The 27443-nt window shown below is 41.2% G+C and overlaps 1 protein-coding gene across 4 annotated transcripts; it reads left to right on the top strand.

Annotated features, from left to right (window-relative positions):
- The first annotated feature begins 116 nt into the window (after positions 1–116).
- ENTPD5 (ectonucleoside triphosphate diphosphohydrolase 5 (inactive)) lies at positions 117–27350 on the top strand. Of its 4 annotated transcripts, none has more exons than XM_067296777.1 (14): positions 117–168; positions 7313–7588; positions 8864–8943; positions 11004–11147; positions 11377–11452; positions 13027–13062; positions 14022–14110; positions 16877–16956; positions 18183–18244; positions 19731–19832; positions 20735–20875; positions 21227–21283; positions 23180–23295; positions 23487–27350. In XM_067296777.1, exons 2-14 carry the CDS (start codon positions 7372–7374, stop codon positions 23571–23573), a joined length of 1287 nt encoding a protein of 428 aa, XP_067152878.1. In that variant the 5' UTR covers positions 117–168; positions 7313–7371; the 3' UTR covers positions 23574–27350. The 4 variants fall into 4 exon arrangements, with proteins under 4 accessions (XP_067152878.1, XP_067152877.1, XP_067152876.1 ...); XM_067296776.1 differs by lacking the exon at positions 117–168 and adding an exon at positions 404–613; XM_067296775.1 differs by lacking the exon at positions 117–168 and having other exon boundaries at positions 6586–7588; positions 19737–19832.
- The last annotated feature ends 93 nt before the right edge of the window (positions 27351–27443 follow it).

The raw sequence follows: 27443 nt of genomic DNA, 5'->3' as shown, positions 1-27443 counted from the left end.
CGGGGGATGCCCCGCGGCAGCGAGGAGCGCGCGGCGGCCTGTTCCCATGGAAACCGGACGGCGCCGGGCCCGCGACGTCCAACGCGCGCGACGGGCGCGTCACACGGACGCGATAACGTAACGCGCAGCACGGGAGAGATGGGGGGCCGCGAGCGCTCCAAGCGACCGGTGAGCGCGCGGGCGCGGGCTGGCGCGCGCAGTGGGGGGGGGGAACAATGCCGCGCTGCCATGGAAACTGCGGCCCTTCCCAGCGCCCCGCCCGCGGCGCGCGCGCGGCCCTGCTCGAGTCACCCGCCCCGTCCCCCCCCGCGCTGCGCTCGCGGCGGCGAGGGCGGCCCGAGCCCCGCCCCGCCCCGCCCCGTCCCCGGCGCGGCCGGCGCCGGCTAAAGGCGGTTGGCGCGTCCGTTGGCGCGGCCGCGCGGGTACCGCCGCCTCGGTCTGCCCGCGGGGGCGCAAAGAGGTGAAGCGCTCTGCGGCTGTGTTAGCGGGGCAAAAAAAATGAGTGTATCGAAAGCATGAATGTGGCTTAGAAATGGAAAGCAGGGAGTTGCGGACTGCGCTGCAGGCGGTCAGCTCGGAAAATCGGCTCCCTCTGGGCTAAAGGTGTAACTGGGTGAGACTTCATCAGCCGGGAGGAACGGGCAGAGAACCGGTGCGATGAGCAGCGGGGGGTGGGGAGGGAGAGGCAGGATCGGTACTGCCAGCACCTCGAAGATGCAGTGGTAATTCGTTGAATCCCGTCTCGGTTTGTGCCTGTTTCAGACTTCCCGGGGAGCGTAGTGAGTTTAGCACCGTAAAAATGTCAAAGCGCAATGTGCGATTCTTTAAAGAGTCTGAGGTCTTTCTCCTTTACTTTTAGTAATCTGCTTTTATGCTATTGTCATCAAGATAGACCTGAAAGAACTCCTCACAGCAGTTTCATCTTGATCTAGTACTAATTATGACTAATGAGGTAGAGATTCTGTCTTTGAAAAGTACAGGATTTTGTGTTCCATTATTATTGCTGTCTCTAGTAGAATATAGCGAAAAGTCGTGGAGACATTTGTCATTTGCTTGGACAGAAAAAATGAAAGTGTGAAAATCTTTTAGGGATGTTCATTGTAAGTGTTTATAAAGTTGCTGTTTGATGTGTTATTTACTAGTAGTGGAGAAAGAAAGAATTCTTTAGAGTCGAGGCATATAAAACCTAAAAATCTACAACCACTGTGCCCTAATGATAATTAGATTTGAAAAAGGGGTGTTAAGGTTCCAGTCCCTGAATCATTCTTGGTGAAGATCTGGGAAGACTTTCTATGTATGCATCTGATAACATCATAGATGTGCTGAAATTGGCACTTGAATACTACACAGACTTTGATCAAAACAAGAGCCTTATGCTCCCCAAGTCTTTCCGTTTTCTAACAGTACCAACTGGTCCAATAAAAGATATTACTTACAGACCCTGTAGGTGCACACTTGTAAGAGCTAATAAAGTTCTATAGGGACACTAATAAGCAAACTGCAGGAGAGAAACAGCAGTCTCTATGGAAAACTGCCTTGGTCTAATTAATAACAAGATCTAAACACCACGAAGTCAAAAATGAAAATAAATCATAGTGGCTATGTATCTGGAGCCTCAGTATGGGAAGAAAAGATAAACACTGCTGATAAAACATGATTGTGAATTTATTCTTTTTTTTTCCCCTAGCATTTAAACCTCTAGATCCAGAATTTGGACCAAAATTTACATTTGCAAAGAAAACTTTATCATTATCTTTATGAAAATGCTGGAAAATTCTGGCAGTGATTCAGTTGCTGCTTCTCTTGTGACTTTAAAACTGTGGACTTTTAAGAAGCTTTCATATTTGTCAAAACAATCGAATAGAGCATTTTTTACTAGGTAGACATAAGTCCAGACAAAATTTAATGACATTTTGGTTGGGGGGGGGTGATAAAAATATATTTGTCTAGTTATTAGTATTAAGCATAAGAGCTGTTCATCTGGGAATTAGATTTTGTTCCTGTTCTAGTGCAGAAAATAAACTTTCCAACATGAATGATTATTCTTTGTGTTTGAGCAATAAATAAGAATATGAATTGAATTACATGGTTCCTTTGTTTTGTTTCGTAAAATATTTAGGATATACAAATACTTAGGAAAATATTTCTAATTATTTCTTAATATTTTCTTATATTCCTAGATATTTCCCTAAAATATTTTAGGAAATGAAGTGTGGGAAACTCTTGTGTATCTGAGGTACACTGCTTTCCCTTCCACTCAGATCAGACAGACTTATTTTTGCAGGGAGATGCTCCTGGTGCTTTGGTTTGGGTTTTGCGTGTTCTTTTGTCAGAAAATATTCAAGAATGCAAGTGACTTTCTTGTCTTGAAACATTACCGATGTTCTGTGTATGGCAAAGTCTAACTAAGGTTGTGCTTTGCTGTTTTAAGGTTTCTTATTACATTCTGACATTGTTTTTGCTTCTTTTGTTTAAGGAAAGTTTGCTTGGGGGTTGGGTTTTCCTTGTTGCCGCTTTGTGTTTTGGGCCGGGGGGGGAGGGACTCAAGGGTTGGTATGTTCTCAGTTCTGGCTTTCTGCAGGATTCAGGTATTTTTGGATCTTTGAGTCTATGTAACTTCCAAATCTTTATACTGGATGTGCTTTAACTTTACAGTTTACTATCTAAAATCTGCCTTATACGGATGATATTTACAGAGGTTTGGTATGTGTTTGGAAATGAGCATTCTGCCTTGTGTGACTGGACTCAGGCAAGTGCTGTTGAAGTCAACTGTAATGTTTGCGTAAATGTTTTACTAACTCGTTGAACTCAGCTGATATTTCAACTTCTTGAAATCTGTCCCATATAATTATCTGAACATGTTTCACTGTTAGTATTGAGCAATGCTAAACTCCCATTTGTATAAAACAACTTGTCTGATATTTTATGTGCCTCCATGACCTTATAATTTGCCTGACAAATAGTCAGCTCTTACTAGCCAAAAGTGAAGGTGAAGAAAAGAAGTGCAGGCGCAGTGTCTCTTTCTTGTCTCAGCACTCCAAAGGGGATTTTGTTTTCGAATTTTTGGAGTAGAGTAGCTGTTGCTTCTGTCCTGCTTCAGGTGTGTACTTAATATATTCACAACTGATTTTGATTATTACTGCTCATTCTTAAAAGAATAAAAAGACAGTAAAATGAGACTACTGATGATAATCTGTGTGTCTTATCTGCCAAACTGCCTGCTTATATTAATTAACTTGTGCTCATATTACCATTATCCTGTTTTCTCCTTTCCTTACCCTTTCTGTTTGTTGTTCATTTCGTCTCTTCTGTTGCATTTGGATATCAGCTAGGATTTTAAGCTGTTTGAGGGAAACTCTTTCAGAAATAATATTCTGACTTCTCAGTAACTAATCTCTCCCTCTTGTGTAACTCTACCCTAAAATTTTTTCTCTGTGCTTTCTTCTGGCCCTTGCTTTCCAAAATCCTTCTCCATTGCAGTTTCTTGTCATACTTTGCTTGGTTCTCTCTGTCTCTCATTTCTTAGTCTCCTCATCTATTTTTATGCTTTTTGCAGACACTGTTTTGCAAGTGCACTTGGGTAAATGGTCTGAACCACTCAGCAAAGAGGCTCAAAGTGGTGGGGTTTTTTGGTTTGTTTGTTTTCATTCTTAATGAGGGAGAGGAAGAGTAAAATCCTGAGTTTGCTACTTTTCTCCTTAGGAGGATAAAGGTGGAAAGAAGAAAAGCCAGCAGAGAAGTAGAGAGTAGAAAGTGTGAAATGGCGGTGGATGACTGAGAAGGGATACCAAAGAGGGGTTTAATGAGGGAGTGGTTGGGATGCTAAAGCTCATCTACTAGTAAATCTGACAAGAAAAGTATATGTTAATGATGCCAGTTGGTCAGATACTTTCAGACCAGCTGAGATTTGAGGCTTGTATAAGCGTCACGTTATGTTTGTAATAGGAGGACTCTGGAGTTTGTTCTTAAGGCAGGTGCTTAGGTTTTATTTGTGATTGTTCAGTAAACAAAATACTTGTATTGCACAAGAATAACACCACCTCTTTTGACCAACTGGGAGATAGTATTTTTTAGTGCAGCTTTATATGCTGTTAAAACAGCGCAGCTCTTTGGATTTTCAGTAGAAGCAAATGTGAGTAATTCCAACTACATCTTTAGTACAAATCTGTAGCTATGAAACTGCCACACAGCTCAGTACTTTATGTTAACTCTGTTCAGGATAAGACTTTTGGCTTTTACAGCTTAGAACTAAATTTTTGCTCATTTTTGCACAAAATGGGAATTCTTTAGAGACTGTTGCAGTTGGAGTTTTCTGTCACAGAAGGGCAGCGAGGGCTATTGCCTGTCTGAAGAATCTTAACATCACTTCTCCCCTTCTCCCCCTTTTCAGAATGTGCTTCTAAGGCAAAGTGGATTAAGAGGTTGTGCTTCTGCTCTCAGCTCTGTCAATTTACTGGGAAAGGGAGGATATATGTAAAAGGTCACAGAAGATGATCGAGGTTATCATTCTGCAATGCACTGTGCGTTTTGTTTGCTGTGGAGAGAACTGAACGCTTGAGCAAGTTACAAAAGCACTCAAGGAATGACCCAGTGTGACATGTTTACTGAGAGCGGGTAAAGGTTAATATTTTTGCTGTAACTAGGAACAAAGGTGAATGATTTATATAAGGGAGGTTGTAGAACGGCTAAATCTGGGATAAAAGGTAAGGAAGGATAAGTGAGAATTCTTTGGGGATGGGAGTAAGGTGTATGAAAATAGAGGTCAGGTCAAGTTCACATAGAAAGGGAAGGAGAGAGGTTGGGATTAGGAAGGGATACATTTAGGATATAGGTGGCAAATACAGACCTTGGAAGAGTTAACATAGTGGGGCTGAGCAGATCACTGAAAGACGATTGAGTGTAAGGGCTAGAAGCAGACAAGAGCAGATGGACATGTGTATGAGATAGAATATTCAGTGCTGTGGGCAAATGGATGTGAAAATTAGTACCTGGAGGGCGATGAACTGTTTCACAGAATCACAGAATGGTTGAGGTTGGAAGGGACCTCTGGAGATCATCTAGTCCAACCCCCTTGCTCAAGCAGGGTCACCTAGAGCACGTTGCACAGGGTCATGTCCAGACGGCTCTGAATATCTCCAAGGATGGAAACTCCACAACCTCTCTGGGCAACCTGTTCCAGTGCTCTGTCACCCTCACAGTAAAAAACTTTCTCCTTGTGTTCAGACAGAACTTCCTGTGTTTCAGTTTGTGCCTGTTGCCTCTCGTCCTATCACTGGGCACCACTGAAAAGAGTCTGGCCTCATTCTCTTTACACTCTCCCTTTGGATATTTATACACGTTGATAAGATCCCCTGTCAGTCTTCTCTTCTCCAGGCTAAAGAGTCCCAGCTCTCTCAGCCTTTCCTCATATGACAGATGCTTCAGTCCCTTAATCATCTTAGTAGCCCTCTGCTAGACTTGCTCCAGTAGCTCCATGTCTCTCTTGTGCTGGGGAGCCCAGACCTGGACACAGTACTCCAGATGTACTACCAGGGCTGAGTAGAGGGGGAGGATTACTTCTTTCGGCCTGCTGGCAACACTCTTCCTAATGCAGCCCAGGATACCACTGGCCTTCTTGGCCACAAAGGCACATTGCTGCCTCATGTTCAGCCTGCAGTCCACCAGGATCCCCAGGTCCTGCTCTGCAGAGCTGCTTTCCAGCAGGTCAGCCCCCTGCCCATACTGGTGCACAGGGTTGTTACTCCCCAGGTGCAGGACTCTGCACTTCCCTTTAATGAACTTCATGAGGTTCCTCTCTGCCCATCTCTGCAGCCTGTTGAAGTCCCTCTGAATGGCAGCACAGACCTCTGGTGTATCAGCCACTCCTCACAATTTTGCATCATCAGCAAACTTGCTCTGTCCCTTTATCTATGTCATTGATGAATAAGTTAAACAATATTAGACCCAGTACTGACCCCCTGGGGGACACCGCTAGCTACAGGCCTCCAACTAGACTCTGCGCCGCTGATCACAACCCTCTGAGTTCTGCCATTCAGCCAGTTCTCAATCCACCTCACTGTCCACTCATCTAGCCCACACTTCCTGAGCTTGTCTATGAGGATGTTATGGGAGACAGTGTCAAAAGCCTTGCTGAAGTCTAGGTAGACAACATCCACTGCTCTCCCCTCATCTACCCAGCTAGTCATTAAGAAGTCATTTGCACCTTCTGTATGCTGGGTTTTCTGTGTGTGTGTGAATGCATCTGATGCTGCATGTGGTGGGGAAGCTGACCAGATGCTCTTTCTGCTGTCAAAATGAAAACAAAAAAAAGACGGTTATATATTCTCCTCCTTTTTAACTGGGTACCTAAGGAACCATACATTTCTGTGCCCCTATCTTTCCTTTATTAGCATTTTTTAGGCAAACAAATATATGCAGGGAGATATGCATTAATGCAAAGGAGGTGTAGCTGTTGTATCTTTATACGCATTACTATGTCATGCAGCCCTGGGGCCTTGGCTTGTTGAAAGCTGTGTGTCACGGGAAACTGTGTGAGCAACTTGAGTGCTCAGAGTAACTAGTCCAGGTGTGAAAGTGGGATTTATTTATTTTATTTTATTTTATTTTGTAATTCTGAAAATGAAAACTTTTCAAGAGAAAAGGGTGAACAACCAAACTGAGGGCAGAAAGGAAAAGTATGGAAAAATACTGAGAGTTGTTCTGAGAAGCAGAGCCCAGCTGTACATCACTGTTCAGTACCCTGTTGTGCAGAACAGGCTTTTCTTGGGGACCAGTGTGCTGCTGGAAGGATATGCCTTCACTCTCTGTATGTTGATCTCTCCCAGCAGCTGTTCTTAGCCTGAGATGAAATTCTCTTTGTTTGTGTCTCTGAATAACAGTTGTGTTCTTGCCACAGTATCTCATGTATGTAAATGTTAGGGCAAAGGGATTCTGCCCTGAGCTTCACTTAGATGGTGCTTGCATTGAGATAAAATTGGGGCTTTGTGGAATCCTGAGGGCTGTAAATCTTGACTGATTGCCTTCAAGCCAGGTCAGAGAAAAAATTTGTCTGAATAAAGTCAAAACTAGAAGTTTAGAGAGGCAAGCTACTTTAACTATCCTGTGTCGGGGAAATGGAGAAACCTTTACTCTGAAAGGACAAAGCAGTTAGATGCAGTTGTAGCACTAAGTGCAATAAATCACATCTTTTGCATGGAGTATGGAAAAGCATCCTTTCTGAAGGGCAGAATATCTGTGTGCAGACAGAATTTTTTCAGCAGACTTTTTAAGGAGAGGATTTTTGGTAAATGTGATTCCTGTTTTTTCTCTGCAGGGGCCACTGGAGCTCTGATTGCTGATCCATACTCAGCTGCCCCAAGGGGACCCAGCAGGATGGCAGCTTCCAGACTCCCCATTCTTTTAGCAGTGGCATTTTCCTCTTTGTCCTGCATTCTTTCCCACTCAAATAGGGAGATGTGGTTTCAGGATCTCTTTCCACCTAACACGTGTCCTATAAATGCCAAGGCCAACACTTTTTATGGCATAATGTTTGATGCAGGAAGCACTGGAACTCGGATTCACATTTACACCTTTGTGCAGAAGAGTCCAGGTAAGGCCCTGTGTCAGTCTCTGCATTTGCAGTATGTTGACCCAAGCTCTGACTTCCCAAAAGAGGTTTTTCTTGTCTGTGTCAACCCAGAATGTGGGAATAACTGAAGATTTTTACACTCTGTTCTTCAAATGGACCTTTGGGAGATTATTGTTGCCCATTTGTGGTGGGGTTTCATTGTGAAAATATCTTTCTTGTACATCTTTTGAAACCGAGACGTTTCATTCTGGGCACAATGGAGAATTCTGAATTTTCAAAGATATTCTGTCTGTGCAGCTGTTTAAAGGAATGTCTTGCCAGGGTTGGACGGGAGTTTATACTATCCTTTGTCAAGTTGTGTGTCACCTTGAATTATAACAAGAGATATTTAAATTTTGCATATATGTATATATTACACTTTGTAGAAAATTCAAATCACTAAATTAGAGCTATAACCACCAAGGATCTATGTTGCTTCCAGGAAGAGAACTCTTGCGTATCTGCAGCACACTCCAGCATGTCCATTTCTGACATGGTGCAGAGGCACCCAAGTTGTCTGCACATGTAACAGGATTCAAGAGAGTGAATTAGCTTGGGTGTGGTGAGCCAGCACATCTGCAAAGGTTAAAGGCTTGCAATGGGACTCAGCTAAGAAGCCCTTCAGGACCACACAGTGCCCCTGTGCGGCTTCACATGGTCTCTACCTTAGTTTGGAAAGGCTTGCACTGCATCCAGCTCTGATGGACTCAACCTGACTCATAGTATGCTGTACTCAGGAATGGCTTCTAGGTCCAAGCTGCCCTGGGAGCAGTGGTCACATTTGTCTGGTTTTGCAGCCAAGTGTCTGAGCACAGTCAGCTCTCTTCACCTGTCCCTGTAACTCTGAGCTAGATGAATCACCTAAAAATAATTGAGTTGACTGTATGTGTGCTTAATTTGAATTAGTATTTCACAGTTTGGGAGATAGAAGAGTTAAGAAATTTTACTAAAATTAGGCAACACTCATACTATCTTGCTATAACTCACTGTAGTTCACAAATGCAAAATGAACACATTTCTCATTATAACTTGATGTGTTCTTAATAAATTGTTCATGAACTTGGAGGATACAAGGGCAACGTTCTGTTAAATCTGTTCCTGAAGTAAAGGAGCAGTGCTTGTCTTGAGAAGGAAATAGTATTGTTTGCTAAGGGAAATCAAGCAGAGTCGCTCTACAGGGGTTACAGAGGGCGTTTTTGAACCTAAGGAAAAAGACTTGAATTGTTGGCAGTTTCATGTAAAATTTCATTTGTGCAGAAAAGCTTATAGAGCTGGAAGGGGAAATCTTTGAGTCTGTGAAGCCAGGTCTTTCTGCTTATGCTGATCAGCCTGAAAAGGTAAGGCTCTCCTTTATTCCCTGTAAATTGATCTTTTTTTTGTACTAATGTCAGTTGGACTCTCCCAAGCAGTTTGAATATTACTAATTGTTAAGCAGGGAGCCAAAAAAAAAGCTAAAGGTTCTACTATTGCCTTTCTAAACTTGTTGCTTTACCTTTGTGAATTATTTCTATGCAGTGAAATGAGGGCTGTAACTCTACACATTTCACTAATAGAACAATGGCTTAATTTTTTCCTTAAATGATTTATTCAGCTAGACTATGTCTTTGAGAATTTCAAAGACAATGTGATTTTTGGCTTTAGCAGCATCCCTGTTCAATGTTTATTTCCTCTATAGCTACCCCAAATATGAGTAAATACATACTCCTGTATCATTTACTAATAACTTTCTCAATTTTTCCTTTTGGTTGAACTTTTCCGTACCGGTCATAGTTCAAAATGTGCGTGTTTTGTTTTGCTTCATTTTCATTTAGAAATAAGGATAACAAAAACTGGATTTTTTTTTCTTTTTGAATTATGTGACACTGACAAAGAGGGTTCTTTTCTCTGACTTTTTAAAATGTTAAATTTTTTGTGTGTAGTCACTGTAAGTTAATTTTGGTTAACAAATTAGAGAGAAGGGAAAGAATCATTAAAATGCACTGAAGTGGTAAATTCAGTCCTTAATATTTCTGAAAGTCCATTCTCTGCCTCTATCATCAGACTTCTAATAACTTGACTTTTTCTTTTGATTCTTTACCATGATTTTTGGAACCACAGCTTGGAAGCCAGAGCTCAGGGAGATCTAGGACTCACTTCAGTCATGCTCAGTTCAAATATTTTATTACAATTTTAGCTGAATAATGATTTAGGTACAGATAATTACTCAATTTTCCAGTGCCTCAGGGCTTTTGTTTTTGCTTATATGTGGAATTTTTCAAAGCACAGTTCGACAGTTCCATTTTCCACAATTAGATATTAATGTGTAATTTAAAATTGTAATAAGAAATTAAGTAATGAAGTTAAGTGCAATCTTCTTTTTGAATGGGGATGGTTGTGAATGCATGTGCAATGCGCTTGTTCAACATTACTCCATTTAGTCAGGAGTCAGAGGAGATGAGTAACAGGGCAGACAAAGCTACAATAATTCTGTCGTGATATATGGGGCTAGTCCTGACATAAGCTACCATTTTCCAGGTCCCCTGTGCTGACAGTAAGCTCTTGCACAAGCTAGAGGTGCCAGAGAAATGATACAGTAGATTCTGTCCTTTGTGTGCTTTAGTGGCCTTAGAGCTAGGGGCAGCGTAGGGGAAGCTTCAGGTTTTTCAGTTTGCTCTGCTGCACTCAGTGCTTGTCTTGCTACAAGAATTTGAGTGTGAAACTTCAGGGAAGATGATTTTGGTTTTTTTCCAATTTTGATGTGATCTTGCATGATTTCACTAAATTGTCTTGTTTATTGGGTTGGAGGAGAGAAGAATCTGCCCCCCCCCTCAAAAAAAAAATGCTAGAAACTTCACAGGAGAATGTTTATTGCTAATGCCAAACTGCAATTGTTAGAGCAGTGTAAATTGAGAGCCAAGCAGTGATGCCTGTACCTCAGGTGGCGCTGCTCCACAGCTGGCATTTTAATTACACTAATTGCTATGGACAGATTTGAAATTCTTATATTGCGCTTAGTGATATCTACAGACATTCCTCCTGACTTCCTTCTTGTGCAGCTTCAGTCAGTAATTGCACTGTTTAGTTTCGTTGTATTGCAAAATGTCTAGGTTTGTCAGATACTCAGTTCCTTCTCCTCCCTCCATTCTTTCCAAAAATACTTTTCATGAGCAGTGAAATTTCTCTCTCCTAAGATATATCTCTAAAAACATCTGTCCTTCCAATGCAGATAGCCCCTCTAAGGTTTTTCTGAGATGCCTAGTGCTGATAGCTGACAGGTTTTTATGCTTTCTGCAGGTGAGATATCTTCTGCTATGGAATACAGTTTTCACTAGTGTTAGAGGTGAATGGGGAGGTTCATTTTCTGATTTCCTCCTGTAGGAGGAAACCATGAAGAAAAACAACTTTCCTTTCTTTTTAGGGTGCTGAAACTGTCAAAAGATTGCTGGACATGGCCATAGATGCTGTGCCACCTCATCTCTGGAAAAAGACTCCAGTGGTGTTAAAAGCTACAGCTGGACTGCGCTTACTGTCAGAGGAGAAAGCTCAGGCTCTGCTTTTAGAGGTAATGTTAAGATCTTTCAAATACAATAGTGTTGCTCTGCTTGTTTCGTGGTGGCAGTGACCTAGGATACTTGTTTCTTTCTTTCCTGGTGCCTGGAAGAGGAAGAGTTTTGTCTGCCACACATTCTTGTGTCCTTTTCTACTGCTGTGAAAAGGAAAATTTTCTCTGCCACCATCAGAGCAGAACAAGACTCTAAGACTAAAGAATCTAATCATTTTTCTTTCTTCAGGTGAGAGAAGTCTTTGAGGAATCACCATTTCTTGTTCCAGAGGACAGTGTGAGCATCTTGGATGGGTCTTATGAAGGTAGGTTTTAGAAGGAGGAAAAAGTGAAAGGGAGATTTTGATTACCTGCACATTTGTTAGGCTACAAATACAGATACAAAAAGAGATTTGAGTTAGTTAAATGATACATTATCATCCAAAATATAGAGCATCGTACCAGAAAGGAACCTTGTTCCTTGGCCAATCTCAGAAATAAGTATGCAGGCTAATGCAGTCTAATGCAGGCTAACCAGCTGAAGCCTGTTTGAGGGCACTGGTGGGAATAAAGATGGTGTAATAGTCCACCTCTGAAAGGCTACACGATGATGTGTAGCAAGCTGTAAAGCTTATGGGAAGTGCCTAATAAATTCTGCAAAGATCAGCATTAAAAATAGTTTAACAAGTAATCTGTTATGATTAGCTCATCAATTTTCAGGTAAGCTTGGAGGCACTGTGAATGTTAGAGAAGAAAGAAGGATAATTGGCAAGTATTAAAAAAATTAGAAAGCTAGGCAGGTAACTTAAAGTCAGCTTGGAGAAATGCAGCTAGTAAAGTAGCAAAGGAAGTAACCTGAAATACAAGCAAAAGTGAAATATATTGTAGGATGGGAATGAATGATGATTTATAAATGATTTTGCAGTGCAGAACAGACTAATGTAACATTTTTGACTGCATATCCAGAAATCTTACCTTAGAGAATAGGCAGGTAATAATCCTTCCATATGGCTCTGGTAAGAGCCATCTGTGATGTTACATTCCTTTCTGAACAATTCATTATGGTAGATATATTGCCAATTTAGAGGGTGCTCAGGGAGAGAAGAAGGAATTATCAGGAAGCTTAAACTACTACTACATGGAGTAAAGCAAGATGGAGAAGCCAAATCTGTCCCTATGAGCCAAGAAAAAAGGAAGAGAAACATGAAGTCTACCAGTATTTGATGGATCGTGGTGCAATGCATAGTATGTCATTAGCATGAACAGGTGAATTGTAAAGTAGGGAGGAGTGTTGTATTGACAGGTAGCAGGACCAGTGAGGCGTAACAGAGCACAGTGTAACCTGCCAAGATTTATTTAAAAATACCACCTCTTCTACTGCTGCATGTTCACCTATGTTTGGGTGCTAATCATGCCAGCATAAAGCAAACCACTGGAGTCAAAGAGGAGCTGTTCGAGTTTTACTGGCTGCCACTATGTTCTTAGAGTAATTACACAAACTACAACGTTAAAATACAGAGCAGCATGGATGCATTTTTCATATTAGGAATAGAAATGATGAAAAAAATCAACAAATGCCAAAGGAGAATTGTACATTGTGTAAGCTAATTACTTCTTTGTATATTGTTTGGATTTTAGAACTGATTTTTGTGCATGCTACAGTTGCATAGGTACTGCAAACCTACCTGTACCAGCTTATGAGCTTTTAACAAGTCAGTAATGCATCATATCACTTAATTATAAGCTTGAATTAATCTCTGAAGCATTTGTGCAGTTACATTGCCTTAGTTATGGTTTACAGGTAAATAAATAATGCGTGGAGGGGAGGTAAGAGTGAACAGAAGGTTATGGGAGTATTTGGTGGTGACTTTTTTTTTTTCTCCTTTTTCACTCTTTGCAGGAATTTTAGCCTGGATCACTGTGAACTTTTTGACAGGTAGTTAATTCTGTATAACTTCTCTCTAAGTATGAACTGAGTCTCTTCTTCAGAAGTGGTTGCCCTAGGTTCCTTTGCTTTGGTTGCTGTGTCTTCCCTTTCCTCCCCACTCTGGCAATAAGGCTGATACAGTAGATTCTCTTGGGCAGACCATGTCTTAGAGGCTGAGCCACATCTGTAGTAAGAAGCAGGAGTCTTGATCCAGAAGCTTCAAGACTGGGAGGCACAGCTGCTCTGGCGCAACTGGTTTCTCCAGCTCTTTGGGCAAATGGTACTGCTAATCTGTTAGAAGGTGGGAGGCAGGATTCTAAAATGTTCTTCATCCCAGTGTGAACTGCGCAACAAAAACTGTAAAACAGGGAATGTGCTGGTTCTTTAGACCTGCTGGCCCCAAGTAAGCTTCAAGAATGCAATCCAGCAAAGAGAAAAGAAAGTCAGTACTCTGGAAGATACAGGAGCAAGCAAGAAAGCTGCTCTGGCTGAAGAGAAAATGCTAATAGCTGATTCTGCTCTTTCTTACTACCCCTCCTCTCCTACTGCTCTTGACCAGCAGCATGGTGGTTACAGATTTTATGTGCCCTCCATGAGAGTCTTCTACAGGAAATACTTTGTCTTTTACTTCCAGCTTTTGCTGGATACCTAGAGATTTATCTGCCTTTGTCTCTGTGGAGGTGAAGTTGGAATCAAAGAAGCAGGTCCTGTGAATCTTTTTTTTTAATACCTTATCTTTGCCACCCTCTTCTCTGTTTTATGTGGGTTTGGTTTTTTTTGTTTTGTGTTTTTTTTGTTCTTTTTGTTCTTTTTTCTGTTTGTTTGGGGATTTTTTGGCTTTAAAGGCCAGGTCAGCCCTCCTGTATTGCTCTAATGTGATAACTTGTTGGTTGCCAGGATATGCATGCTGTATCCACATTTTAGTGTTTGATCACTTGAGGCTATTCTGAGCATGATGTGGTTTGCAGGGCAGCTGTCTGGCCAGAACCAGCACACTGTTGGGACTCTGGACTTGGGAGGAGCCTCAACCCAAATCACATTCCTGCCACGGTTTGAGGTGAGGAGTAGATGCAAGTGAGTGGGCTGGGACTGCCAGGCCCATAGAGAGAGAGGCCTGGGCACCTGTGTGTTCTGTGCTCTCATTTTGTCAGCACTGGCCCAGGCAGAACATCTGGGATGGCCAGTACTTCTGTTCCCTTTGACATTAGTAGTTGACTGATAGGCGCTTGCAAACAAAGGAGCCTGACTAAGGAGGAAGAAAAAAAAAAAGCAAATGGATTTTAGACCCAGACTGGGAAAGCCCCATTAATATGGATATGCATTTAGTATGCAATAAATGTAGAACACTTCCATATTGCATATTACACTTCCACTTGCATATTACAAGAAATGTAGGGTCTGATCTGGGTTATCCTTCTCTTCCCCCCCTCCTCCCCCAAGTCTGGTATCAGATCTTCACTAAATATTGGTGGGGAGGTTTTTTTGTCTCATGGAGCAAATGTCTCTTATAATAGCACATGCAAGCTCTTTTGTTTTCTTAGTCTCGCAATTTCTTTTCATGTCCTATGATAAATCCCCTCTCTGCCCCTCAGTTTATCTCTGCTGGATTTGTCAGAAGTTCTGTAACCCTTTAGGATTAGGTTGAGCCTGGACACAAGCCTGAAGTTTGCATAGGAAAATTACATGGATATTGAACAGTGCAAGGGCGCACTGTATCAAGGGCACTGTATTATTCTATACCTTGATGTGAACTATGAAGTTGTGTCCCTCTTGCCTTTTCTGAAGGTCTCCTTTGTCTAACAAGTTTTGTTTACAGGAATTGAAATTTCTTGGATAGTGTTTGGGGACCACAAAGCACATGTTTTTCACATCAGAATATTTGATCTTGCAGTGGTAGGTCATGTTGAAACATGACATGCAAGCTTATCCTGTTCAGCAAAGCTCAAGTACTCTGGGCCTGCCCTCTGTTTTGTGTTGATAACACCTGCTGAAGTGGGCGCTGGACCAGCAGGAAGGGGTGTTGCATGTCAGGGTTTTAGAGAATAAATAGAGCTGTGAAGTAGTCAGCACTGCAGCTCAGGATTCAAATTTCTCCTGGAGCTTTGCAGTAACTGGACTTGAGGGTTTGCTGCTGACAAGGACCAGTGATGCAAATTAGTAGAGCAGAGTGGAGAAAAGGTCCACAATTGCCTGCTTGTACACTGTGCCTGCTTCTAGCCCATACTGACAAGTTCACACAGGAAAGTGCATACATAGCTCAGTATATTTTTGAAGGGTAAAAAGGCAAAAGCCAATATCTCAGAATTGGTGAGGATTTTCTCCTTTGACTTGCAAAAGATTTTTTTTCTTCCTGTATTTTGAGGCAGTTACATTTTAGCTCTTGTACTCATTTTGAACAAAATACTATAAGAGATGATACATTAATGAAATACAGATTACAAGCAAACAGGGGATGTGTAATGATAACTGCATAGAACTGGCTTTAAGATAGTCTTATGCTTTTTATGGTGATATTAGCAAAGTTTTAAGAAATTAAAACCAAGCCATAATCATTATGAAATTGTCTGGTGTCTGCCTTAGTCTCATTTCCCACCCCACTCCCCTCCCACACACGTTTTCATGAAAGTAATGAAAATAAAGGCATGAAAATAAAGCCAATTGTATTTGTCTAAACAATAAAAAAATTCTCAGGACCTTTCCTTTTCGAAAGCTTTTGTGATCTAAAAGTTAGGAACAAGACTTGAAATTTGGCAGGGGCTGGGTGGAGTGGTCAAGGGTGTGACTACCATTCCTATGAAAATCTACCCAAAGCCCAAAACGAATTTCAGTTATTATTTGTTCAGGAGAGACTTGAGCTAAATACTGCCAAATCTCTTTCTGTTTTGAGCAGGCTTTTGTCTAGGACTGTGTGATTCCAGATCTGTGTTTTGCTGCATCTGGTTACTTGTATGGTAGGCTGCAGGGAGGCTGCAGCTTCAGTTGTCTCTGAGTTCTGCTGTTTTGCCCAGGAAGCGTAGCAGAGGAGAGTGTTTGCTGTGAAAGCACAGGGCCAGGAAGGGATAGTACAGTGAGGTCACTAGCAGAGGAAAGATGGAAACTGGGATTGAGACCTATGGGACTGGGAACAAAAAGGAACACTCAATGAACCCCAGACTGGTTAAGATTTATAAGAATATGAGTGTTAGTCTGGCAAGAAGACAGGTCTGACTACCAGTGTGGCAGAGATGGACACATAGGGAAGGCTGTGAAAGGAAGAAAGCTGGAAGTGGTGAAATAAGAGGGTAGTTTAGAGAATGCACTTAAATCAGGAGGTAAAGCAGCCCTAAGATCAGGAATGAATGGTCACAGTGTTTCTTTGAGTATCAGGCAAGTCACTTAACTTGGGAAGAATCTGGCTTATACTTTACTTTGCATTTCTGATTCTTCTGAGTTCCTGAGTTGAGACCTTTAGTCTGACGTGCAAAAGTTCATTGTGCTCATAGTACAGCTGACTTTTGTGGGGACTCTGTGAAAACATGGAGTAGCACATAAGTACTCTGAAAAATTCAGGTATCCTGAATTTTTCAGATGTTTTCATCCTGATCTATGTTTCACTTCCTTGTTATATAATGAAGTAACACAAAGATGCATATAAATAAAATCTGGTAAATGCTTTGCAAATACTAAAGTAGTGATGGGCAGCACTGGAAAACTGTTCTTTTTGTTCAAAGCAGGTCAGATGAGTGTGCAGTAAACCCTATGGGTATGTCTATGATATTACATCAAAATGGCATTTTTTTTCATAACAGAAACTAAAAGATTTCTTCTTTTACTTAATTTTTAGGAAACCTTGAAGCAAACCCCTGGGGATTTTCTTACCTCATTTGAAATGTTTAATAGCACCTACAAGCTCTATACCCACAGGTGAGGAGCAAAAAGGCTACAGTTTCCCCTGGGAAAATCAGTCTTTCTGCATCCTGCGAGATAACCACAAATGTGCTGTGTCATCCTGTTACCAGCTGTTGGGACCATGACTTTTTGACTAGATTTCTTATCTGCTTGAAACAGTTGAACTGGAATATGACATTAGTTGACTGGAAAGGTTCCAGGATCACAGTTAATGTCACTGAGAGGGAATACTACTCTGTTGGTCAAATGAAGAGGAAGCTTTATAATTCACTACCTTTAAGGAGAGGTATTTTTGTTACTGGATTCAGTCCATATTTTCCAGACCAAGCAGAAAGGTGGATATCATGCCCAGCAGTCAGAACTAAACGTAGTCAGAGATTTGGAAAGAGGACTTGAGACTTTTTTCCTCCCTAGTTCTTAGTTCCAAATGACCCATCTCATCAGCAACTGGGTAAAAAGTAAAATCTAGACTGATAAAAACCAAAGAAAGAAATCCACAGCTATTACAGACTGTGGAGCACAATGGATTCTTGAACCATTTGGGGGGATATTTGATACAGATGAATACAATTTTGCTTATTTAATTAAGCTAACAAGTGACTGAGATGACACAGCTAAAGGGATAGGTAATCAGAACACAGACGTGGAAATGAAATGCCAAAAGGTTTTTAATCTAGCTGTGTTGCCAAAGCCAGCAGTTATGTAATGGCATTCTTATAAATGTTGTTAACAGTCCTAGCTCATAGTGAGTATAGTGGTATTCTGTTGAGTCAGAGGTGGATTTCTGATGAGAGTTCACCCCCCCCACATTTAGTAGGAGGTTCTGCAGTTGTTAGTTTTGCCTTAAGACCATGCAGTATCATTTGTGTGATGTAGAAATGGGCATCCCATTCTCCATGTACTCCTCACATACCTTTCTTCCTCCCTTGTATTTAAAACTACTTGTACATTTTTACTTTTCAATACATTTCTTGTAGAAATATCACACCACCTCTAACCACTTTCTGTAGTTTCAGATTTACCCATTTAACAGCTCTATGTAACTCTTGGGTTTGTGTCATTCTTTTGGTACTTAGAATTATTCTGGCAAAGGATACTCTATAAAATAGAAAGGGGAGATTGGTAGGAAGCAGAGAAAGGGAATCTGGTTTGAGTGTTCCAAGATTTAAGAAAAGGCTATGGGTAAAGCATATTAAATATGCAAGAACTCAAACCGTCATGTTTTATTTTGTTGTTTGCAGTTATTTGGGTTTTGGACTAAAAGCTGCCAGACTAGCAACACTTGGAGCTTTGGATATGGAAGGTATGTTAAGATCATAAAACACTGAAGATTTTTGAAGAGATGAATAGACTTAATCTATGCAGCAGCCCATTTCTCATCACTTCACTTCTGTGACTCATGCTTTTCTGTTTTCCCTAGTATAGACCTGTCCAGAAACTGAGGCTACCACTTGTTAAGGATAGCAGAATCCAGTGGACTATAGGACCTAAGGGATTCCTCCCCTCCTGGTGGCCTCGTGCAAGGCTACTCCTTTTCCCTATTTCCAGGTCTAGTCAGCAGCGAGACTGAGCACAAATTCAGAGATGCACATGCATGAACACAGAAACACAGCCAGCCACAAGGACTCGCACAGCTTTACAGGCATCCACATAAACACAGATAGCATGAATAGATCCTGTTCCTAAGGACTGCTGCTTAGTGGAAAACCCCCTTTACAGGTCTCTCTGGTATCTGCCTGGCCTCGTGGGCCCCCTCAGACCTCCTATTGTACTTGCTGACTAGTCTGGCTTGAAGTTCACTAGTTTATCACTCACTCACTCAACTGACATGCATACTGGCATTCACAGATCTTTCCAGTTTCTGATCCAGAACTTAAGTCTTTCCAGTATCCATGCCCAGACCATGAGTGACTTGTCCAGTCTCTGGCCAGGACCTAGGATCTGTCCAGATTCTGACTTCTTACTTGCCAGCTAGTCTGACTTATGTCCACTACTGGAACAAATTGACAGTCACACTAAAACTAGTTGGGAGTAGAATTTTTACAAGAAGATAGGACAGACTGCAGTGATAAGGCGCAGGCCTCAGCCAAACAAGAATTACTAACCAGCAGCCTGCTTATATGCAATTGGCCCCTTTTATTTCCCCCTCCTCTCCATTTTGCTACACTTGCTCCTCCCTGATCTGCTTCGATCCCTCCCTTTCCCTGCCTTTGATCCTTCCCCTAAACATCCTGTAGTAAATTTTGCGCACTCGCACAATCCTCCTCAAACATTCCCCTAATAGGTTTGCTTTTTTCCTGTGAGGCCTGTGCTGGCCCTCATAATTCTGTTTTCTTCTTATTTTGTTACAAAATTTTTGGTTGAATCAGAAAGGTTACACTCAATGGTTCCTGTAGTGGCCATTGATCGATGTTATAGGAGTTTTGGTCTTTGTTGCTCTCGGTCACCTGCTGTTTGTTAGGGTTTGTGTATTTGTGTGTTTAATTTATTACCTCTCTTGTTTCTTGTCTTCAATGTGGAATAGCAATTAGCCAGATATCCTTCTACCATTTATCTCTCATTAACAAATGACAAGTCTGGCTGCTCTGCAGCTTGCAGGACAGAGTGGGCACAACTTTTCCAGGCTGAGACTGCTTCTTAATCTATAATTCAGTATCCATCAGTTCAGATTTCCTTAACTTTTGCTTAAAGACCTGAGTGAAGGCTTTCAGGCTGTTCTATCCTAGTTCTGCATACTGATCAACAATTATGTTAAATTTGATTCTTTCTCCCCTCTGGTTTCATTCCAGCTGTAGGTGGACAAATGTTCCGCAGTTCTTGTTTGCCAAAGCAGCTGGAGGCAGAGTGGCACTTTGGGGGAGTGAAATACCAGTATGGTGGCAACAAACAAGGTAAACTAAGGAGGCTCATTGCGTCTTTTAGGATAAGTCTCATCTCCAGAGTCTTTGCAAACACCCCACAATTGCTTTGGATTATGAAGGATACCTGTCCAATCATAGATATGGACTTTGTGGAATTCTTTTGACAGAGCCAAAACAAAATCTGGAATGATAAGAATAGCTGGCTTGCACAGGCTGTGATCTCTTATTACAAATGCTTTCTTTATAGGAAGTGTTAGAGTTAGTTGTGCAAATAGCATAGTGCTTTCTGAGGCTTTGAGCTAAGTGCAAAAACCCTGACTGTGTTAGGGTACAGTAACTGGTAGGTCAAAGTGTATCTCACTTGAGGAACTGTTTCTTAACTTCTTACTGTCCCTAATGCTGGATACAGAAGATGAAGTTGCTACCATCAGTGACTAGAACAGACCCCCTTTGGTTACTGACATTGCTTTGCTTTACAATGGGGAGCATGAGAGCTGAGCTGCAGGTTACATGTGTGGAGTGGAGTCATAAAATTACAATATGATGGGGAGGGAAAGTGAAGTTTTATCTAGTAGATGATAGTAAATGTAAATGAAGTTCTGCTGACCACAAAATATAACACTGAGAGCCTTGCCTTATATGGAGGCAGCTTTTTTCGCACCTGCACTAGTCTGCTTACTGCACCTTTCAGATGTTACTATGATCTGCTCTAATTAGTACCACTTGATAATGGTGATACAGGGTCCTTGCTGCATCCAAGTCCCATGCTGGACTACAGAAAGGATACCTAAGCTCTTTTCACCTCTTTTGATATATATATATATATTTTTTTAATTTCTGCTTCTTCGTTTTTAATCCTATTCTTCCACATCCTGATATTCTTCTCTGGCCTACCCTGTTTGATTTACCCCTGTCTGTGTTTGTCCTGATAGGAGAGACAGGATTCAAGCCTTGCTACTTGGAAGTACTCAAGGTCATCAAAGGGAAACTTCACCAACCAGATGAGATTCGGGGAAGCTCCTTCTATGCTTTCTCCTATTACTATGATCGAGCTGTTGACACCAACCTGATTGGTAAATTGGCTTGGGGTAATCTACTATGTGTGAGCACGTCTACCAGAAGGTAGATGGAGGAACCCTGGAGACTGGATCCATGGGGAGCAGGGAAAAGGGAAGGTATTCAGAAAGAGGAAATGTGCAAGACACCTTCAGGAAATGGATATGTATCCCTCAGCGCAACTTGTTCAGAGCTCAGCAGATGAGACTTGTGCTCTGAGCTCCAGTTATACTTGCAGCTGTGTCCTCTGTAACCAACAGACCTCCCTCCCATCCCACCCTTACTGGTTACATTCCAGGGTCAATTTAAATTTAGAACTCAAATGCTTTCAGGTCTATGATGGTGTTTTCTCATCTCTTCCTTTTTAGATTATGAAGAAGGAGGAGTTCTGGAAGTGAGAGATTTTGAAAGAAAAGCCAAAGAAGGTAATTGTCATGAGATCTGGGAAGTTGGTGGGAAGGAGAAATCAATAAAAATATGAACATCTATATGCAGTGCATAATGTTTAACACACACACACACACACACACACACACATATGTGTGTGTATATATGTATATATAAAACCACTGTTCCACTTATACCTCCCTGTCCTGTCGCCCATCTTTTATTAGCCAACATCTGTAACTGTTGTAGGAGACAGTATTGAAAAACAGTGAGGAGGGCAAGAAGTGTCAGCTACTTCACATTTCTGTTCAGGAGGGGAAGGAATTTCAGTTTCTTTTGTGCTGACAATTATGAACTAAATTTGCTGTATTGTAATCAAGACTATCTGCCAAACTGCAAGTCTCTGAATTTAGGAGAACACTGACTTTTGTTAATCTGTCACCTTAAATTCTTTTTAATCCCCAACAAAATGGAGAGAGAGAGAGAAAGAGAACAAGAGAGTACAGGTTGTTTAAGAATGGCTTCTGCATTCCCTTCCTCACCCACCTTTCCTAAATGCTTGTTCTAGTTTTGTACCTTCTCCTGGGAAAAGAAGAGCTCCCACCTTCCTGAAACTTGAACTTAGTGTTTACAAAGCTAGTGGGATTTTTGCTGAAGTTGTCTATCCAAAATTGAATACTTGCTCCTGATAGCTAAAACTTTAGCTTAAAGAACAGTCATTACCTCTGAAGGCTGATCATCCTGACGATGATTAGTAGACAGATTAGATATTTGTCATCAGAATATGCTTAGTTATATGTCATTCAGGGCTGAGCTTTTCTAAAATATTAAAGTGATGTAGGACCTAAATCCCAGTGATTTTCAGTTAAATTGAATCTCCCAAGTAACTCGGATGGTTTTGAATAGGGGAATTGGACTCTAATGTTTGGGAATTTTTTTTCTCCCTAGATGCTAAGAGAGTTTATTTCCAAAGATACAACTAAGATGTGATCTAACACTTTCTGAACCCAATGAAAACATTCAAGCTGATTTCAATTAGTAATTGACTCAAACTGTAGGCCTTAGGGACTGGGTGATCTTTGTTCAAAGTTTTTCTAAATAGATTAGCACATCTATGCAAGCATTTTATGACCTTGAGAATGAGACTTCTCGAGAACATGTTAAACTAGGTCTGAGTTTTTGATCTACTGTTGCTGAAACTGAGATAAGAAAAGCTATTTGCTGGACTAATCCATTTTACAGCCATTTATTTAGCTTTAGATCATCACGAGATCAATTCTATGATCCTAAATTAATGCTCCTTTCTCATTTCTGTAGTAGGAGGCTGCTGCTTATCAGTTTCCAAAAAGAAGTGAACTATGCTGTTGATTCTTGTAGAACAGTGCAGTAACAGTAGGTCTGGAAGATGATGCTCAGTATAAATCCATTTCCTAGTCACTGTAATCTTTGCTGTGGAATCTTGACTTAGCTACAGCAAGTGAGTGCTTGTTTGGGAAGTACACTCTTTTATGTGCTTGGACTTGTGTGGTTGAAAAAAAAATAAAATAAAAGAAGCTGCCAAGCTAAAAGGTGGAATCAATCACTGGAGCCATTCTTGGAGAGTAGGCAAGGAAGAAAAATGATGCTGTGTTCTTGGAAAAAGAAGTAATATTTTTCCTGCCAGTTATCAGTTGAACAGAGGTTCAGACATCAACAGAGCTATGTGGATTATGTTGCTGTAATAAAAGATGTACTTACAGTGGAGTTAAAAGAAATTAGAAGTACTATATAGTTTACTCTCCAACTTTAAAGAACAGCTGTGTAGTTATATATACCCAGTAATCAAAGTTGGAGGTGTTTAGTAGGTTTTGGCTTGAGGTTGGTTCAAATAAATAATTTAGACAAAAGTTCCTTTATTTTACTGAGTGGGTTTTTTTTTTTCTTCCCTTCTCTAGTCTGTGATAACATGGAGAGGTACAACTCAGCCAGTCCTTTCCTGTGCATGGATCTCACTTACATCACTGCTTTACTAAAAGAAGGTTTTGGATTTAGGGACAGCACACTCCTGCAGGTGAGAAAAACAGTTAAACCCCAAAGCTGGCTTCCCAGTTTCTCTATCAAGCAAGGTGCACTAGTTCATTTTTCTGGCTAACTAGCTACTGAGGTTTTTCAGGGTTGTTGCATGTAATTGCTGTGATCTATGGCAACCTGTGGATCTGGAGAACTGTTGGAAATGACTGACTTGCTTTTCTTCCCTTATAGTTAACAAAGAAAGTGAACAACATAGAGACAAGCTGGACTTTGGGTGCTACTTTTCACTTACTGCAGTCTCTGGGAATAACCTATTGAGCTGTGACACTCCTGTGGACTTTGGCATTTCTGAAAGGCTGAGAAAGCAAATTGAAATCTCCAGGTACATTTGCTCAGCTGGAGTCAGTCACAGATTAGAATGTGGACCAAAGCTGTAGAACAGATCTTCACCCAGGATTGGCATCTTGCATAATGAGAGCTGCCATGGTATGATTTATAATTGTGATTGCCGTAAGTGATCCAGAAGCTGCCTTCTGAAAACCAAAAGGCCTGAACTCTATCAGAGTATCTTAAAGCTGATTGTAGGCAAGGGGCTCAGAGACAGCTTTCACCAGCATATTTGCATAGGCATCCCATTGCTAAAAGCACACAGTGCCTGGCATGTGGTCGTAGACTACAGACATTTGATTTCTCTCCCTCTCCCTTTCATTTTAAACGCACAGAACTGAAGTTTGGTCATGAGATCTTAAATATAGAAATTAAAGGCGGCATCAACAGTCATTCAGAGAAAAGTAAGCTTCCCTAAATGCTGCCAGCCTTAGAGTTCAAAGTACCTCGCTGTTAGCATAATTCATACATTGCAAGAAGGCGCCAGTCTTTCAAGGGATCTTCTGTAAGCACTCCTTGGACATGGATTTGGGAAAGGTGTTGGGTTGTAACTTAACAAGCGTTTCTTTAGGCAGCAGTAGTGCCTTAAGCAGAATGTGTGCCCCTGCTTTTTGTGTTCCTACCTTTGTCCTGCCCATTAATTACACAAGACTGCACAGCCATACAGTACATCTGACTACCAGAGCTGATAACTTGATCTATTTCCCATGTACTCATAACACACAGTTGTGCTGGCACAACAAGGTAGCAATGCCAAATATTTAAACTCTGCTGCCAAAAGAACTGCTTGTCACATTATACCCACAGGGAAATTAAGGGTGCAGTCAGATGAAATGGCTGATCTAATAGCTCACTTTGCCATGAGAGAAAGTTTTGTTTCTCTCCTCACAGCAAGGCACTCCCACAGCCCCCTTTCCTCTGATTCTGGTGCTCCTCAAGCCCTTTGGTGAACCAATTCATGACACAAAACTTGAGTTAAATCAGCTCACCAAAGGGTCAAGGCCAGGTCTAACATAAGGGAGAGGCACTGCACAGCCTGGGGGACCTTCTGCAGCAGTGAGCTGTTAGACCACCACAGCCCATTTTGTCTGAATACACTCCAAGGTGGTGTTTTCCTGTCTGGAAGCCTGGCCTCATCCCTTCCTGCTGTCTCCTTAGGAACCTTCTCTGGATACACAGCTGTGTTGAAACAGAACATATTTTTTCACTTGCTTAATAGATGAGAAAAGGGAGCGAGATGAATTAACATCAGAAACAGCAAAGGAGAACAAAAACAGAAGTAGCTCTGTTTTCTTCACATTAGTGTTTGAAAGTTCAGTCCCTTAGTCTGTTTTAATTTGTAGAGCAAACTTGTTTTAAACTCTGTTTCCCTTTAATTTAATGTAGCGGAAGTGGACCCATAACAAGGTTAGGCAACAGTGTGTGGAGAAAGCCTGGCTGGAACATGCATAGCACACTGTATGCAGCCATGCATTGCTCTGGGCCTATTTTTAATATATACAGCAGGGCTGTAGAAACAAGGCATCCAAGGAAGGGGTTGCAGCTGTTTAGCGTTCTTACCCAAGCCCAGGACTTCTGGCAGGATAGCATGAAGCTATTTGAGTAATATTTTAAAGTGACCCTTTCCATCTGTTTTAAAGCTAATACATAAAAGCAGTGAGAGACCAATGTTTTAAATAAAGCATCTTGTCAGATAGGATTCTGATTTTCGTGTCTGGTCAGCTGTAGAGAACAGCAAGATCTCTAGAATACTTTGAGGCTCCAAATCCAGTCCTTACATTGTCCCGACTAGAAACATTTGTTCAGACAACTCTTCTACTCCATGAAATAGTTGGCAGCTAGCTCATCAGTTTGCTTATATTTATTTAGTAAAAAATTAATACCCTCTATTAAACATGGAATGTATAACTTAAAGATGAATTTGCCCCAATCTTAAGAACGGAGAGCTAGAGCTGTTACTGCCCATATGACTAAGGGAAGCTTTAATTTGCAGATCTCTTGCAATGAACACTTTGTTCCTGTTAGGCATTTGCATGAATCTGTATTCCATAACACACCTCTCTCACTTCTGTAAAACTCAAGGCTGCCCAAACACTATCTTCTCTGCAAACTGGATTTGAAAACAATTGGGAATTCCCAGCAAGTAGAGGAAATAGTGCAGTTATGCCCCAAATAATCTTGCCAAGCAATTTGAAGACTTAAAAGTTGCCTCAGTGTGAATGTTAGTCCATTTCCTGTAGTTAGCAGAGCAATTTGTATGTGGCTTATTAAACTACCCCCTTCTCATATTTCAGATTTTATAGGGCTAAGGTGCAGTGCGTGTTTTTTGAACAAGTTCAGTCAGCAACAGGATTCCAGGAGGACGGGATGCAGCTACCTGCATTTGTCCCACCTCCAACATCTTACTGCAAATTCAGGTTGTTTCTTTGAAATACTAAATGAGCATCCTACCTTTATTCCTCCTTACCAGAGTCTGTCTTGAGGTTCATGCTGGTAATTGCCTCTGTGCCACACCAAACTTCTTTCTTCCTCATTAGGAGTTTCTATTTAAACAGGAAGAAAGCAGTTGTGGAGTCCGGCCTGGAGGTTGGCCTCTCTTCAACCACAAACCTTTCTTACTGCTCTGCCTGGTATTTGGCAAAATTTAGTATATGGTCTGGTCTACACAACAAGGTTACTGCAAAGGTATTCATTTTGTCTTGAGTGAACAATTTTATTCTGTTTTGTATTTTTAGAGAATACAGGTAGGATGCAGTAGTTAATAGCCAAGCTGTATTACTCCTGAGAACTAGCTAACTTAATAATACAAAAGCCTTCTTTCAGTCTGAGCCAGTGCTATGACAAATTCTCTTACTTGATCTTGGGGCTAAGAACCATAAGCAATGAGGCTGTATTTGAAACAGGAAGGAAAGGCTGTATGTAAGGGACAAGCAGCAGCATCATATCTGCCAACTGAATATACACTAGCCCTGAGGAATACTTAAGGGTTTGTTTTTGTCTGAAGGGAGGAGGGACTAGAACAAGACATGCAGAGTATAGTTTCTCTTCTGTGTTCTTTGCCTCAGACTCTGGAACTGCAAATTCTAGGTGGGAGCATCTGCTTTCCTGTACCAAAGTTGCATTAAATCTGAATGCTCAGGGCCTTCATTTGTAAGTGGCACAATTCATTAACTAAAACATAACTGCTGCTCTCAATCAGGGGCCTGATCTGCAGTTAGAGAAACAAAAACTCAACTTGAAGGTTTCTTTTGCAAGAAACTGTAGAATTGAGCCCCTACTGTTTACATCTGAATTACCCATGGTGGTTTGGGGATCTAGAGAAGCCAGTTAAGTCCTCACACTTACCTAGTGCAATGAGATTATTTATTATCTTAACTAAAGACTAAGCAGCTTTGTAAAAGAAGAGTTCTACCTGCCTTTTTTTTTTTTAATCTCCTTTTCCATTATGTCTTTTAGCCAGTCACTAACAGGAACTTCTTAATGTGAGTGACTGAAGAAGCACAAAAAAGGCTTTCAGTCCAAAACTTGTATTTAATTCTTCTTTGTAATGTTAATTCCTGATACTGGTTAGCTGTACATGTAAGTCTTGCCCATTAGCATTACTCAATGTTGAGCGAGTCAAATGTCTAATGCAGAAGGCTGGTGTTTGGAACCTAAGACAGAATCTCTCGAATGTCTATTTTAGTAATTAAAGTATTTTTAACAATACTCAAGACGTTGTGGTGAAATTTTCTTTCCTAATGTTATTGTTAGCTTGCATCTCTTTCATAGTATTGGAGAACCCTTAAGACCAGCCACTTC

Source organism: Apteryx mantelli, chromosome 4 (assembly GCF_036417845.1).
Source record: "Apteryx mantelli isolate bAptMan1 chromosome 4, bAptMan1.hap1, whole genome shotgun sequence".
Lineage (NCBI taxonomy): Eukaryota > Metazoa > Chordata > Aves > Apterygiformes > Apterygidae > Apteryx > Apteryx mantelli.
This window is presented reverse-complemented; position numbering and strand designations above follow the sequence as displayed.